The 14,795-nt window shown below is 53.3% G+C and overlaps 1 protein-coding gene and 1 pseudogene across 1 annotated transcript in view; one reads left to right on the top strand and one right to left on the bottom strand.

Moving 5' to 3' along the window:
- Positions 1–1,607: 1,607 nt before the first annotated feature.
- Positions 1,608–14,795, bottom strand: part of CACNA2D4 (calcium voltage-gated channel auxiliary subunit alpha2delta 4) — a 130,569-nt gene continuing 117,381 nt past the window's right edge. The window contains exons 34-40 of the mRNA XM_075756756.1: positions 14,702–14,754; positions 13,681–13,736; positions 12,267–12,287; positions 7,083–7,200; positions 4,222–4,334; positions 3,487–3,569; positions 1,608–2,751 (exon numbers count right to left, since the gene is read on the bottom strand). Coding sequence (XP_075612871.1) covers positions 2,665–2,751; positions 3,487–3,569; positions 4,222–4,334; positions 7,083–7,200; positions 12,267–12,287; positions 13,681–13,736; positions 14,702–14,754 — 531 coding nt within the window. The 3' untranslated portion in view covers positions 1,608–2,664. The remainder of the gene's footprint in view (positions 2,752–3,486; positions 3,570–4,221; positions 4,335–7,082; positions 7,201–12,266; positions 12,288–13,680; positions 13,737–14,701; positions 14,755–14,795) is intronic.
- LOC104639683 (uncharacterized) lies at positions 10,010–11,834 on the top strand (annotated as a pseudogene).

The raw sequence follows: 14,795 nt of genomic DNA on the forward strand, positions 1-14,795 counted from the left end.
CAGCTTGACGCTGTGGTGTGCAAACGGAGTGCATGGCTCTACAGCCCAGTTTCCAGTGTGTGCTCAGGTTTTAAGTCAGGGCAAACCTTATTTTTTGCTTTAAGAAATAATCCAGTTACCCCTGTCCTATTCCCTCCAGTTACAACCTATGCACAAACTCGCTGTAGCAGCTAAGGTGGGCGTAATTCACATCTTCACTGTCTCACTGCCAGGCTCTTCACAGACCCATGTTTATTGCGGATTAATGCACCTGAAATAAAACATGGCTTGTATGCGGCAGGGCAATGTGTATTTGTGTATCTGTTTTAAGCAGAGTGGAGATGGGACCACTAATCCTTTCTGACAGGGAGGTCACCCTTGAGAGCACTGCCCCAGGAGGGCAGGCACCGCGGGCAGGCGCAGGGAGCTGTGCCAGCTGGTGGGGGATGCCCTGAGCTGGTGGCTCCTCCATCTGCGAGTGGCTCCTGACTCCTCGGCCTTGACAGCGGCCTCTTTTCCCTCCACGCTGCCTTCGTCTTCCTCGGCTGCTTCTTGCTCTGATAAGGTCACTGCATCTGAAGCCTGGAAACCATCTCCACCTCCAGATTTACTTCTAGTACTGCAGTTGTTCCTCTCCTCTTTGCTGTAACACTGCCTCCAGCAAGGCAGAACCCACCACAGCAGGAGCTGTAACATCCTGAAAGGTCTCCATGAGGACATGGTTGTGACCAGTACGGTCCCCTTAGTGTTGGGTGACATCGGTGGCAGGGGGGGGCAGCGGCCGTACTGACCCTAGCACGCCTGGGGTGCATTTGTGGGCTCCTGCTCGCATGGGGATAAAGCTCTTTCCCATAAAACTGCCCTGTGCAGCAGCTGCTCATGGGTCTAACCCCAGCGGCAGTGGCTGCAAGAGCGGGTGGCTTGGGGGGGCTCAGCGAGGAGCCCCGCAGCTCCACGTGGCCAGCACGGGCAGCATCGCTCGGCAGGCAGCACTGCTCGTCAGGCAGTGAGTGAGGAGGGAGTGGGCACTTGCCCTGCAGGAGGTGGCAGATTTCAGGGGGCCCGGAGAGGCACAGGGGGCTCCTGACCTGGCCCACCGGGCAGAGGAGGCCAAGGCAAGGTGCTGCCTTGCTGGCCTGCTAGCCTGCTCCCTCGGTGCCACCATGGTGTACCCACGGGTGCTGGTGTGGATACAGATGGGGACTGTGCAGAGCTCAAGGTAAGACCCTGTTTCCATCTAGCCATTGGCTGTAGCATCCCCACCCCAACATGTACCCCGCTGATGCCAGGACCCCCACCCTGCCTCAGAGGTGACAGAGAGCCATGGGCTGTGTGGTGCAGCTGGCTGGTTCATAGCGTGCGCTGCACGGCCGGAGGCTCATCTTCCCATAGCTCCGGTAAAAACAGCGGCGCAGTGACCAGGAGCACTCGTTGGCATCCCCAGGAGCTGCAGGCAGATCCCTGATGGCCAGGCCACCACAGCTGCATTTATAGTCCTTCCACCTGCACCCTGTCCCCATGGGTTCAGTGGGGAGAGGAGTTTCTGGGCTGTAGTGTAAGGCTGTGACTAGCACCAAGCATGACATGATGAAGCCTAAGTATCTATTTAAAATATGCCATATATTTGTTTTAAACGAGATGGTATGGAGCAGTTCATACAAAAAAAAAAAAAAAGGAAAAATAGGTGCTCTCCACCCATTGTCTGTAAAGCTCTGTAAGAAATGGCCTGTGCCCACCAGCTGGGGAGGCCAGGCTCAGGGCAGGGGACTGCTCGCCCCAGGACATCCAAGAGCAGCTTCAACCAACAGGGCAGTGCTGCTCCGAGGTGAAAAGTGCCCATTTCTTAGCTGCTTCTGCAGTGAAAGCAGCAGGGAACACCCCTCCCACCTCTTTTGGTGGGTCATACATGACCCCTTCCCCGAGGTAAGTCCACATCTAGACAAGAATCTGGATGGTGTGCTAGCAGTGTTAGGAGAGGTCTCCTTGGCAGAGCTGATGTAGCTGCAGCTAACTAGTCAAGCCATGCTACTTCCCATCGTCCGGTTGCATGTTATAGTAGTGCAGTTCAGGTTAGGCGCCGTGTCCTGCCCCTGAGAGCCTGGTCGAAGACCACCTCCAAGACCAGGACGTGCTGCTGGCAGGGCTGTGCCTGGGCTGCTCCAGTCCCAGGAGCTCAAAATCCTGGTGGCTCCCACTGAGGGACAGGCAGAAGGCATCCCCTGCCCCTCCTGCTCTCCTAAGACCAGATGTGCACCACTGAGCCCTCTGCCTCCTGAGGCAAACCGCCCCAAACTGGATCCAAGGGAGGCAGGGTGACAGTGAAATCCAAGCCATGCCGAGGACCGTGGCAGCCCCAGCTGTGAGACAATGGCCGGAAGGAGCAGCTCAGCAGGTGGTGTGCCGGGAGCCGACCCTGCTGGTCCTCGCACAGGCCTTTTGCTGCAGACTTTTGAGGCAGGAGCAGCTTCCACTGTCGGCACCACACTGGACCTTGCGGTGAAGGATGCAGGACATGCGGCGCTGCATCGTTAACACCTCATGTCCCCAGGGAGTCACCGTGGGTGTCCCAGAACGGCCTGTGCCCCCACCTCCTCCCCTTCCACTGCTCCAGCCAGCAGCAGCCCTGTCCTCCTGGGTCTCTGCCACATAAGCGCGTTGCAGGCAGCGTCATCGTTGCAGGCAGCGTCACCGCAGGAGCAGTGCCAGGGGCAGGAAGCGCAGCATCGGCGAGATGGAGACTTCAGCAGCACCACCGCAGTCTTGGGCATTTTCCTGGGAGATGGGATAGAAGGCGTCAGCTTGCTTACTGCCAGGGTGGCAGCTGGCGGAAGGAAGGGAACCAACCCCTCGCCATTGGATGGGGGAGCAATGCCTGTGGCCAAAAGGAAGGCTCACTAGGGGCAGAGGAAGGGACTGGTTTGATGCCCATGGGCCATCGCAGCCACCTGTGAGCTAAGAAGCCGCTTAGCTCCTTGGCTTTTGCCATGCCCTGCCCTGTACCCTGAAACCCATCCCTCAGCTTTGGAGGTTGCAGCAGGATCAGCTCCTGCCTGCACATCCCTCCTGTAGCTCCTTCCAGAGTCCCCTGCCCGTGAGTGCGTCGCTGTGCCTGCTCCTGGCTCCATGGGGCAGGGAGAGGCAGCTGGGCTACCTCGCACACTGTGCCAAGGCGTCTGGACCAAAGCCCTGGCAGCCGGAGAGCTGCCTGCTGCCACACCAAGCCCAGGTTGCAATCGGGGCTCTTCCAGCAGGTGAACCCCCAGAAGAAACCCAGCAACCCTGTGATGTCTGAGCTGAAGCCTCTTCCCAGGTGTCACTGGCGTGACCGTCCTCCTGCTAGGAAGCCCCTTGGGGAGTCACACAGCTGTGTCTGGGGCCAGCCAGTGGGATGGGCACGTGATGTACACCACACAGGGGTGCAAGAGGAGACGTGTGCATGGGCACAGGCACGCTCATGATGAAACCCAGCTGTGTGCTCTCCATCCCTCCCGCGCTGCCCCGGGGTACCTCGGGGTGAAACGCATGGCACGTGTCTGGCCGCCGCCTCAGCTTCTGGGAGCGCATCCGTTCACACTTCACTGAAGCGTTATGTGCAAGGCTGTTAAGGACACTAGCAGTGGCAGGCAGGGAAAAGGGGGACAAGCGCCACACAGACCCATGGGGCCCTGATGCAGGTCATCTAGGTGTAACTGCACAGTCTGGGAGACAGAGCGAGGAGGACAAGGGAAGGGCAGGTCACCCCGCATGGGCTGGAGACATCTCCAAGTGCTATAAGATGGCAAGGAACAACAGGCAGCCGAAAGTGGCCAAAGTGCAAGGAGAGGGCTCAGCTGCATGGTGGCAAGCTGTACCATGTCACTGCCCTTGCGAGGAGCACAACATGAGGACCAGCAGGGATGGGTTACAGAAGCACCTGGGAGCAGTGTCGGGGAGCGAGCCCAGCTGTGCTCACCCCACCACTGACCCTTTCTCCTGGCCTGTCCCACCCTCATACAGCACACCTGACAGCCTGGCCGGTTGAGGCTGGCTTCCTCTTGGGGGGCTGGAGGGCAGGACTGTCACCTCTTCTCCACCATACCTCAACCCTGCCCACTCCGTGTCTCTCTCCCTGGCTGTCCCACAGGTCAGGTCATACCCTCCGCCCCTGTGGTAATTGCCATGGGAGCAGGTCTTCTGCCCCACCAAACACGGAGCTGAAAGGGCCTGAGGAGCCGTGCATCCCTGCTGCACGTGGAAGGATATATTTAACCTCTTTCACATCCAGCAGGACAGGTGGGAAGACACTGCAGTCACAGGCAGCATCCGTGACGAGGAGCAGGAGGTTACTGCTGGTGATCTGCTGCGCCACGAACATCCTGTGAAGAAAAGATCGGGCGGGAGAAAGCACATCCCTCCCGCTGCAGCGCCAGAGCAGCTGCCCCAGCACCACCTGGCCCACTGCAAAGAGATCCAAAGAAAACAGGTATCGTCGGAAATGGGATGTCAGCAGGAAGCAGGAGAGACAGAGCGAGCAGCTGTGCACATGGGAGAGGTGGTGTTATCACACCTTTTTGTCCTCAGGAAGCTCTGAACTGGCTCAGATTTACAACTCCACACTAGGCACAAAAGCGAAAATCAAACCCAACCCCCAAGCAAGCAAGCAACCAAAAATACCAACCAACACCCAAAACCCAATGCAAGCCCTCCCCAAAGGGGCAGCACATCACAGCAGATGACACCTGAGAAGGCCTGGTTTCACCCACAGGCGTGCCAATGCCCAGTCAATGCGTAGCTATGCATATGCTTCTACAACAGAAGCGTGTATGTACTGCGCGGTCCTGCAAGTGGCAGAGTTTTGCTAAATTTCATGTTACTGGAGCAAGAAATGGAGGATCACAGTAGCATTGTACATTACGTTGGTGTGATGGGACTGACCAACTCGTGCTTGGTCTTGCCTACTGCCACAAAAAACATGCAGTTTCACTTTGCGGCCACAAGTTCACCTGTCTCTTCCCCTCCCCATCGGACAAGCAGACTACAGAAAGGTCCAGTGACAAGCACGGGCACGTGCCGGTGAGGATGTGTCTAGATGTAAGCATTTGCCCGAGGACGTGCACGTGAGGGCTCACGGAAGCACCACCACCTGGTTGTGGAGGCGGCGGAGGGCTTGCATGGGCAGAGCGGATGAGGGCAGGCACGTGTTTCAGCTGTGTGCAGAGTTTTGTGCATGAGTGTGCGTGCACATGCACGTGCGTGGGCAGCTCAGCCATGTCGCTGCGCTCACGAGGCTGCACGCGTCTGTGACTGTGGGTTTGCACGACGGCAGGTGCGTGTCTGCAGCACCTCTGGGCAAGCACGGGTGTGGCAGGGGGTGGTGGCGTGCGTGTCCAAGCGTACGCATGACGCAAGGCGCTGCATGTGTCTGGGCAGCTCACCAGCATGTGCCACCCCCCCCCCCCGATGCCCTGCAGGCATTGCCTGCCCTCTGCCAGTGCGGAGGCTGCGGCCAGTGCTCCGCTGCCTGCCCGCAGGCTGTGCTGCTGCCGCCGGGCACCGGAGGCCGTACAGCCCTGGCAAGGAGCCTGCAGGCTGGGCTGGGGCTGCTGGGCATGGGGAAGGCCACGGACAGCGGGCCTGCGCTGGTGGCAGGGCTGCAATGCTGCAGCTGGTACGTGGCTCTGTGCGCTCCTGGTCCTGCTAACCACCTCCCAGCCAAGGGGAGGGCTTCTGGATTGGACATACAAGTTTGTGAGGATGCGCCCACTGCACCGACCAACCTGACTGCACCAGAGGACCGCCCTGCCCCCCTGCTTATTCACCACCTAGTCTCTCTGCCTTCTAGCCTCCAGGGATTTCTGTATTCACGTTCAGAGGTGTTGAATGTCACATACTGCAGCAAGCAACCATTTCATTAGTATTCCTGGCTGATGACTGCTTTGGGAACTTTGACAAGCAGATTTTTAACCCATGCACAACTTCAGTAACCAGGATAGAGGTCCCTCACACACCAATCTGCAAGCCAACTTTTTGCCCAGCCTATCCTCGCTCCACCGGGAATCACCTGGGCTTGTGACGGGGAAAGCCTGCATGCCCCTGTGGACCACTGGCTGATGCTCCACAGAGCCTGCGTCGGGGCACGTGTCTCTCCTGAAATTAAAAGATGCACAAGAGATGTCCCCAGGACCCGGAGGCACTCAGCTTATTCACTGGAGCTTATTGCACCTACACAATACGTTGTTGTCACCAAATCTGCAATCTCTTCTTCTAAAACAATGTTTGGCAAGGCCTGGTTTTCCTAATGCCGTGCTGACTAGTGCAGGCTGTTTTCCTAACCTTTAAGTCTTTCCTGCAGTTGGTCCAAGACTGAAGTCAGACTAGGTAGGATTGGGGTTTTTTTTTTGAAAAGAGGGATTCCAGTCAGATCTGTTTGGATGCCTCACATTAGGAAAAGCTGGACCAGTGGAAATTCATCCTTCTGGCGCCTTTCCGTATGCGATTGCTGATGGTGCTATGCAACGGCTGAAAATGGCCTCTTTTCACAATGACTTTTCTGTTATATTGGATGTTCATTCTCTTAAAATGAAAATGGAAAATAAAAAAGTGGACCTGTGTTTTCATTTCTTTCAGTTTAACACTTCTTCCCTCCCACCCTTTTTTTTTTTCTGTAGAAAAACAGAAAAGAGGGAAAATAAAAAAAGGAAAAGGAAAGCCGAAAGCGTTGCAAAAAGGAAAAATTTCTAAGGAGAAAACTTTTGCCAGAAATGTGAAAAAACAGAGAAAGTTCCTTTCTGAAATCTGTGGAATGGAAAGATATACCTATTTTTAAATGCTCTTTCCCTTGTTCTACAGCCACCTCTGCTTATTAACAGATGGTTTAATTTATTTTTTTTTCCTCCCCTTTACTAGTATGTTGTAACTCGGTCATTTCACCTCCTCGTTGTCCAGCGTGGCTGTTTAGCTCTGCTCTGTGGGCAGAGCTGCGGATGTGGTGGTGGCCACGCGATGGGCACAGCGGCACGCGACTCTTCTCAGGTTGTTGCCGTCGCCGATGGGCTCCGTGACAAGGCTTGTGTGCCATCACAACCTGGGGAGCCCCCAAATGAAAGGGAAGTTGCAATGCTTACTTTTGGCAATCTCCGCAGTCGATCAGTCCGTTGGTCTCCTTGATGGCCGGCTCGTACACGAAAACGGGGTACTCGGTGTCGCAGGGCTGCAAGGTGTCGTGCTTCTTGTGCTTGTGAGCTGCGATGGTAAGGAGACACAGTGAGGAATGAAGGGCAGAGGATCATATAGGAGTGGTCTGCACTGAGATGGAAGCATTTAAAACTAGTGATGTATGTTGCAGTAGCAGCCTGTCCCCCCCCCGACAGTGTCCAAGAGCAGGTGCCTACCAGAGCAGAAGAGGAAGGAGATGCTGCAGAAAGCAGCCAGGCAGTGATCCCTGCTCCCACTAGGTGGTGTGGGAAAACCGGCCTATGTGAGAAATGTGCCCGATATTCCCACTCGCCTCGCCAGGTGAGGCTGGACCCTGCCCTGCAGAAGCCGCAGCCGTGGGGCCGCAGCAGTCGCAGCACCCCAAGGACTCCTGTGGCCAGTTATGCAGGGGCATTTGGGCACTGGTACCCCTGTGTTCGAAGGAGAGGAGGATCTACCAAACCAGTGGTTTTAATAAAGTCCCTTCTGCCTAACCCAGGCCTGGCTTGTGCACTTTTTTAAACATTCAGAATTGTGACTGGTCTGGTCCTCAGTGCCCGTGCTGAGGGATCTGCCCCTCCTGAGACCCTGTGTGTCCGTGGTGGGGTTCTCCTTCAGCTGCTGATCCTTCCTGAGCCCTCTGACATTTCAGAGTGAGCCCACAGCAGGTAGTTCGAGAGGTTGAATACATGTCACATTAAAAAGAGAACATCGCCAGCAAACAGATCTGGCCTGAGACCACAGGGAAGCAGACGACGGCTCTCGAGGACCCGCAGAGACACGGCTAACGAGTGGCGCTGGCTCCTGGAGGGAGCCATCCGCCGCAGAGGCAGGGAGCAGCTGCTCCATCACTCATCAGTCACACTCTGTGGGACTCCCAAACTAATTTGGGGATGAGGGGGAGCTGAACCGCCTTACTGAGCCTCCCTCGAGAAGCAAGGGCATCCTTTCTAGGAGTTCCGCAAAGTCTGCCTTGCCTGAAACTACTGCTTTGGGCCCTTCTGGCAATTATTGTCTGCAGTTGGAGATAGCAAAGCCAGCTCCTGCCTCTGTAAGACACGGGGGAATGTCACCGATGGAAATGCGAGGCTTTGTTGCTAGGGGAGAGGTGGTTGCAGCTCAGCCAACAACAAGTATGAGAAATGGTTTCTACATCAGCTTTGGGTCTGAGCACAAAAGACTCGCTCCACAGCCCTCTACCCACACAGTGGCTGCAGGCAGCCCTGCCGAGGGGACGGACAGAGAACAGAGTCCTTCCGATGTGGAGGACGACCGGCTTATCCCTTGCAGCAGCGGCACTGAAGTTTTATAGAAAAATGCAGCAACAGGGGTTTTAATCAGTAAATGTATGGTAAGAAGGCAGCAAGAGGGCATCCATGATGCTGATGGGTAATTTGCATCACTATAAAACCCTTACTGAGAGCTATGGTCTCATCTTCCCTGACACTGCCGGAGCACACAGAAAGAGGCAGGCACCACCCCGGGGAGCTTGCCATCTAAACAATGTGGATTACTTGAGAGAGAGAAAAGCCAGATGATATCCTCTGATTTTTCTCTCTGTCACGGCAATCCAGCAACACAAGACATCCATTAAGAGCCAGGTGCTGCAGCCCAATCTCCTCTCTAATGCCTTCCCCAGGTGAATACGATGGGGACTCAAACACCACCCTGCAGGCCAGAGTCCCCTGTAGTTGTGCCTTGTGCTTTTCTTCTCAGCTTTCTGAAAATGCCACTCACAAGGCAGCCTCCTGCTTAAATCCTCCCAGACAGCGTGACCCGCCGTTTGGTATCATGGTTAGGTTCATTTTGCACAGATCCAAAAGCACACAGGGCTTGATTTCAGCATGATGCCTTGTTCTGAATTCACCCTGGATTCACAAGAAATTAATCAAGTAAACTCATCATTTCAGGGTCCGGCAGCAACTCTGCCGCGGGCCAGGAGCTGCCTGCCTGTGCTCTGCCACTGTTTGCTGTCCCTCTGTGCAAACCCCACACTGCAGAAGCATGGAAAAGCCTCTTCTGTTTTTGCAAACGGAGAACGCCTCTGACTAGTACCTGTCACAGGGACGAACAGTCCTGAGGACATTTGGGACAAGCAGTAGAAGACCCTATTACTGAGATGAATTTCAAGGGCTTAGATGCTTCTGATGAAACATGCGGAATATCCCTGTTTATGCTGTAAGGAGAGAAGCTGCAACGCTTTCTGGCTCAGACCAGCTCCAAAGCCGGTACCTGTATTCCAGCCAGTGAAGTCCCTGATGGACTAAAGGAGTGTGAGGAGCAGAGTGGGGGCCCTTTCCTTCAGCCTTAATTCACTGTAGCAGTAGCTGGGAAAACAGCTCCAAACTCTGAATCAGGTGGCCAAACTACCGCCAAGGACAGACCCTCTTAGGGACATGCTTGTGGCAAGACCAGGCATTGGTCCCTCAGCCACAAACCATCAAAGTCCCGCTGAGTTACCCCTGGATTTGCAGCACTGGGTGACCAGGGCTTGTCTGTCGGAGACAAACTGTGCCAGTTCTTACTCAGAAGAACAGCTGTAATGACCACAGAGGTGACTTTTGGGGCACAACTGCTTTGGGGCACATTTTTTGGGCACAACTGCTTGCAAGACTTTGACATATTGCTCATGTCAGGAGTGTCAAAGGGTCTTGACATAGCAGAGACTTCATCCGGGTCCTCATTTTTGCCCTGTCCCTCATAAAAAATGACATCCTTCACTAGCTCCAGCTTCCTGGTGTAGCGTCATCAAAGCAGATGGAGTTAAAGCAATATAAAAAACAGTGGTGTGAAGGATGGGGTGCAGGGAGCGGGAGAATGAGACCATCGGCTTGGAAGATATGGGATGGGCCGAACTATGCCTTGGTGGCACTCAGAGGAGCAGCCCGTGCCTCTGGAGGTAAGCAGTGGGAAGGGCACCGGGTTTAGTCCCTTCAGGGGTGCTTTTGTCACTGGCAGTATGAGCTACGTCACTCACAGAAGTTGCATTTCTGTTTGAGTCTTTCACAGCCATCTGCAGTTTGCCTTGCTCTGGGTTAACTTCATCACGTGCACCATGCTGTATTTTTTAACTCTGCTAAATTGGCACAAGTCCCCTGCACAGACCGTCTTAAATCAGTTTCTTGGCACAGGCTAAATGAAAAGAAGCCACTTTAAAATCTCCTAACTTCTGCACAGAGACAAGACCTATGACAGAGATTATGCTTAAGCCTACTGCCACTTAATTTGCTTGGAAGCAACGCAGCTGCAGCAGTATTGAGAAGTTCAGAGCAGCCCAGTAGCGTGTACATCATCAGCAAAACGCTCGGGCTGAGCCTCTGCACGCACACGCCGGACATCAAAACATTATCAGCTCTCTGAGAGTCTGGTGGTCAGGGATTAGTAAACAGTCAGAGGAGTTGATAACAAATTGCAAACTTTATAGCAAAGAGCGAGTTAATTCCAGGCTGTCATTTCTACCATCTGCACTTCCAGAAAGACTTTGTCAGACATTTGGCAACCAACCCTTCTGAGTAGCAAAGGCAGCCACCGTGCCTCGTTATGAACTATACTGCCCAGATAGTGAACTCTTTCCCACCAGCATAAATCACGGCTAACTGCACCCAAGTCAGTGGATTTACTCTGGGACTCGAGGCAAAATCTGCCACTTGGTTACAAATACAAAACACAGAATTTAATCAATTATCTTGTAGAATATCCTCTGTGTACATTACCATGCAGTCAAAAAGAAAATTTTCTAAGCTACAGATTTCTAGAAATAGTCCTTTCTAGGCTGCATGCCTTGGCTAGAAGTATTTTTGTCTTAATTAAAGGCTTTCAAACTTGTGGTGATGTCCATAAAAGCAGAAGCCCTTACAAACAGAGAGAAGAATGAGATGCTGAAAGCAGTGAAAAATCTGTGGAAGCAAACATGTCTTCTCACTACCTCTCAAAAGCAGATTTGCATGATGAGTGCAGTCTGAATATATCATGCCCGTATTCCAACGGCAAGTCTTGTCTTCCCAGAAAGCAAGAGAACTTGGGAAGCAGAAATAGGCTCAGGGCTGCAGACCCAGAGGCGTACAGTCAGGCATTAGATCCCTGACCATTAGTTCCTCTGCTCACACCCGTGAATGAACGTGTGCTCAATTTCTCTCTCACAAAATGTCTCTTTCTCTCCATACTTTGTGCATATACCAGCCTTGGCAAGCAGTCAAGAAAATGTTAACATCTCTGGCAAAAAAATTACAGCCCCTTCTTAACAGCATGTGCAATCCATTTCTTCCAGCCCCAATAGTATTCTTCCACCCTCCTATTCCCTCCCCTTCACATGGACACTCATTTATTTCATCCATAGCCATACTCTCTTTCTCTTCCTCTTCTTCATACAGTAAGACACATTCCAACTGTCTGTGTTTGTCTATCTCTGTCTCACACATACGTCTTGCTGGGCAGAGAGCAAATCACCAAATATAAGCTAGATATGGAAGCAGGGAGATACGAACACAGCCACAGTCTGGACTCTGTCTTGGAGGGATTTCTAACTTGCCCCTAGGAGCAGATTTATGAGCTAGAGCATATACTTATCAGTTGAACTGCTTGAAAGTAATTCTGCATTATCCTGGAGCTGGGCTGGTATTCATCAGAAGGAGCTAAGCCATGGGGTGTGGAAAAGAAGACTTAAGTTGCCTCTTAATATCTGAAGTCTATGAAACCTGTATAGTTTTTCCTGCAAGAAGCCACAGGTTGCTCTTTGCTTTTGGCGTAACAACGGTGAAGAGCGGGGCAGGTGGGAACCGCAGTGAAGGACATGCCACGGTACGCAGGCTGCAGGCACATCTATGCCCAGCAACAAGTGATGGTTTTGTCTGCGCCTGCAGTCTCTGATGAGGCTGGTGTGTCCCTTCTTTTATTGACTTCTCAGTGACAGACCTTCAATCACCAGCTCAGCCAGCTAAATGAGCCACAGCATCGCTTGCTGCTTTGCAGTGCAGAGAAATAGAGCCAGGCACTGCCTTGTCCCTGTCACACCTTCCTGCAAGTTCCCCATTGTCCAAAAGGTGGAAAAAAGTCTTTCCTAGCCTGGAATTTCTAACTAAATCCTCCTTTTTTTGCTGTGAAGTGGTTCTACTTACAGTGATGGAAGACAGCCTTGGCTGGAAAAGTCGCATGACACACACAGACACACAATGAAGATGGAGCCACATCAGTTTCACATGATGGCAGTGCAGTGAAGAGATGAATTTGCACACAGCAGTCATGGAGGTGATGCAGGAGAGACATGAAGAAAGCACAAAAGGAAACGACAATGAGCAGTGCAGCAGTGAGAATCCCCCTCCCTTTTTCCTCGCATTTCCTCGAGACAAGTGTAAATCAAACTGCAGCCATTTAGCAGCTCCCTGCAGGAACACCAGGTCTGTCTGTCTGTCCTCCAGAAAGAGCAGTCCTTCCTGCACTGCCGCAAGTACTGTACTTGCTCATCTGACTCTTCCCCACTGATTTCTGCATGGGGCGGCTCCCCTTATCCTGCCGTGTGTTAAGCAGCAGCCAGGGCCACAGAGGATAGCTGCAACTTCTACCGCCATCTCTGGCGATCCTCTTGGGAGGAGGTGAGTGGGACCTAAACAGTACCCAGACACTGGGCTGGTTCTCTGACTAGAAGGAGATTTTGCTTTCTAAAAACGACCGTTTCCCCATTACGTCAGGAGAGTTCAGTGCAGAAGACTCAGCCCCACAGTGAGCAGGGAAGGTACTGCTGTCTCCCCTGAAAGCACCATTAGTGCTGAATAATTAGTGAGGGTGCAATAACGGCATCTACATGGCTGCGCAGAGCACTCCTCACCTTTCCCTTTGCGTTGTCTCAAGGCCATTAACATCCCCCCTGTCTGCAGGGGCAGGGATGAGACCACAGAGACTCCTGGGATGTTTTGAGCAGACAGCACTGCAGCTGCAGGGCCGGTCACTGGATTTCAGCCCAGACATAACTCTTGTTGCACTCGTGTGCCATCATCTCCTCTCTTTCAGAGTTCAGTGGGCATGTGAAGACCTTCAATGTGTTATTGAACCTTACAGGCTTCTGGCTAGCTTCCTGGGACCCCTGCTAGGCTCCAGAGAGCCTGCTGCTCCAGCTCTGCTCTCTCCTGTCCCCCTGACCACCTCAGGAAAGGCTGGAAGGGGCTCTTTCCAACCCAAAGGCTTTGCAGCTGACAGTTTCTCTCATCCCAATGCAGGCAGGGTGGGGTCCTTGGAAAGAAAAGCCTTCCACGACCCCAGCAGCTACCCTGAGGAAAGCAAACAGCGCGCTCTGAGCTGCACACGCCTCACCCTGACTGCCCTGGTGCCCTGGCAGCCTGAAATGGGGGTGGGAGTTGGGGGGAGACAGGGTGGTGGTGGGAACTGGAAGCTGGATTGCAGTGTCCACAGAGGGAGAGGTGGCAGAGCAGATGGCAGGCTCCTCGTACGAGGCCAGGCATCCCCATCCAGCTTCTTCTGCCTCCAGTGGCTGTAACACTCACGTGCTATGGGGCGGCTGGACCCTTGTGTACTCACCATCTGCCAAGTTGTCTGAGTGCCAGAAGCTACTCATGTTAAACTCCAAAAGGAAGCTGTCAAAAGAGCAAGAACAGAGGATGCTTTTTCAGCAGCCTGGAAGGATGCAGGTGTCAGGGAGATGGCCCCGTCGCCTGGCGAGTATCAGTTCTAAAATGTTTACTAGGAGTTTGCTGGCAGTGGAAGTCTGAGGGTTTTTTTTTTAATCTTTTTTTTCCTCTCCACATGATAGAGTGTAGCACTGTATCATGGGATCTGTACTGCGGAATATCTGAAAGGGGTTTTTCCTGAAGTACCTGCTGTGCAGGGGCCTCATCAGTAAAGGAAGGACTGACTATGGCAGCCCTTGAGGTCAGGAGGGGATTCAGTCACCGTGAGACCCACCTGAGGAGCTGGCACGGATGGCCATCAGGGAGCCCATATTCTGTCTACGTGAAGGTAGCTGCACATCACATTGAATTCTTCTGTACCAATACACTCAAGCCCTCGGAGCTGGATCTTTCCCACACCTCCCCTTTTGCATACCCAGCAAGCTGAGCAGCAGCACTTGCATCCTAATTTGAGCTTGAACTCCAATTCCCCCCAGCAGTTTGAGGTGAGCCCAAATCCAGAGCTTGATTCAAGGCCTCCTCTCTCTCCTCCCTTGCCTGTCACTCAGACCTGAGCTCCCTGGCTTCCTTCCTTCAGCCTTCGCCCCATGTTCGCTCATCCCAGGCAAAGGAGGCAGGCAGGAGGACTTCACATCAAGGATCTGCACGAGGACCCGGGAGACCCAAGTCCTATTTCTGACTCCGCTGCTTTGTACTGAGTGACTTCAGGTAAATCCCAGACCTGCTCTGGGCTCCTGCCTCTCAAAATGGGAGTAGTAATAGCTTTCTGTCTCCCAGGAGTCAGGCGCTGAGCTGAATGTCAGCAGAAGGCTGAGAGCAATGCCCTGCGTGGGTGCCTCTGCTTGCAGCTTTCTCAGCTCTCGCCCCCGTTGGTCTGAGCCTCCCAAACACCCCCATCTTTTGGTACTCACATGAGGAAATCACTTATCAGCCATTTCACTGCAGCTAGAAAGGCATAAATTGGCTGGAGAACAAAAGAAGAAATGAGAAATACCATAAGGACTT

The sequence above is a fragment of the Balearica regulorum genome, chromosome 1 (genome assembly GCF_011004875.1).
Source record: "Balearica regulorum gibbericeps isolate bBalReg1 chromosome 1, bBalReg1.pri, whole genome shotgun sequence".
NCBI lineage: Eukaryota > Metazoa > Chordata > Aves > Gruiformes > Gruidae > Balearica > Balearica regulorum.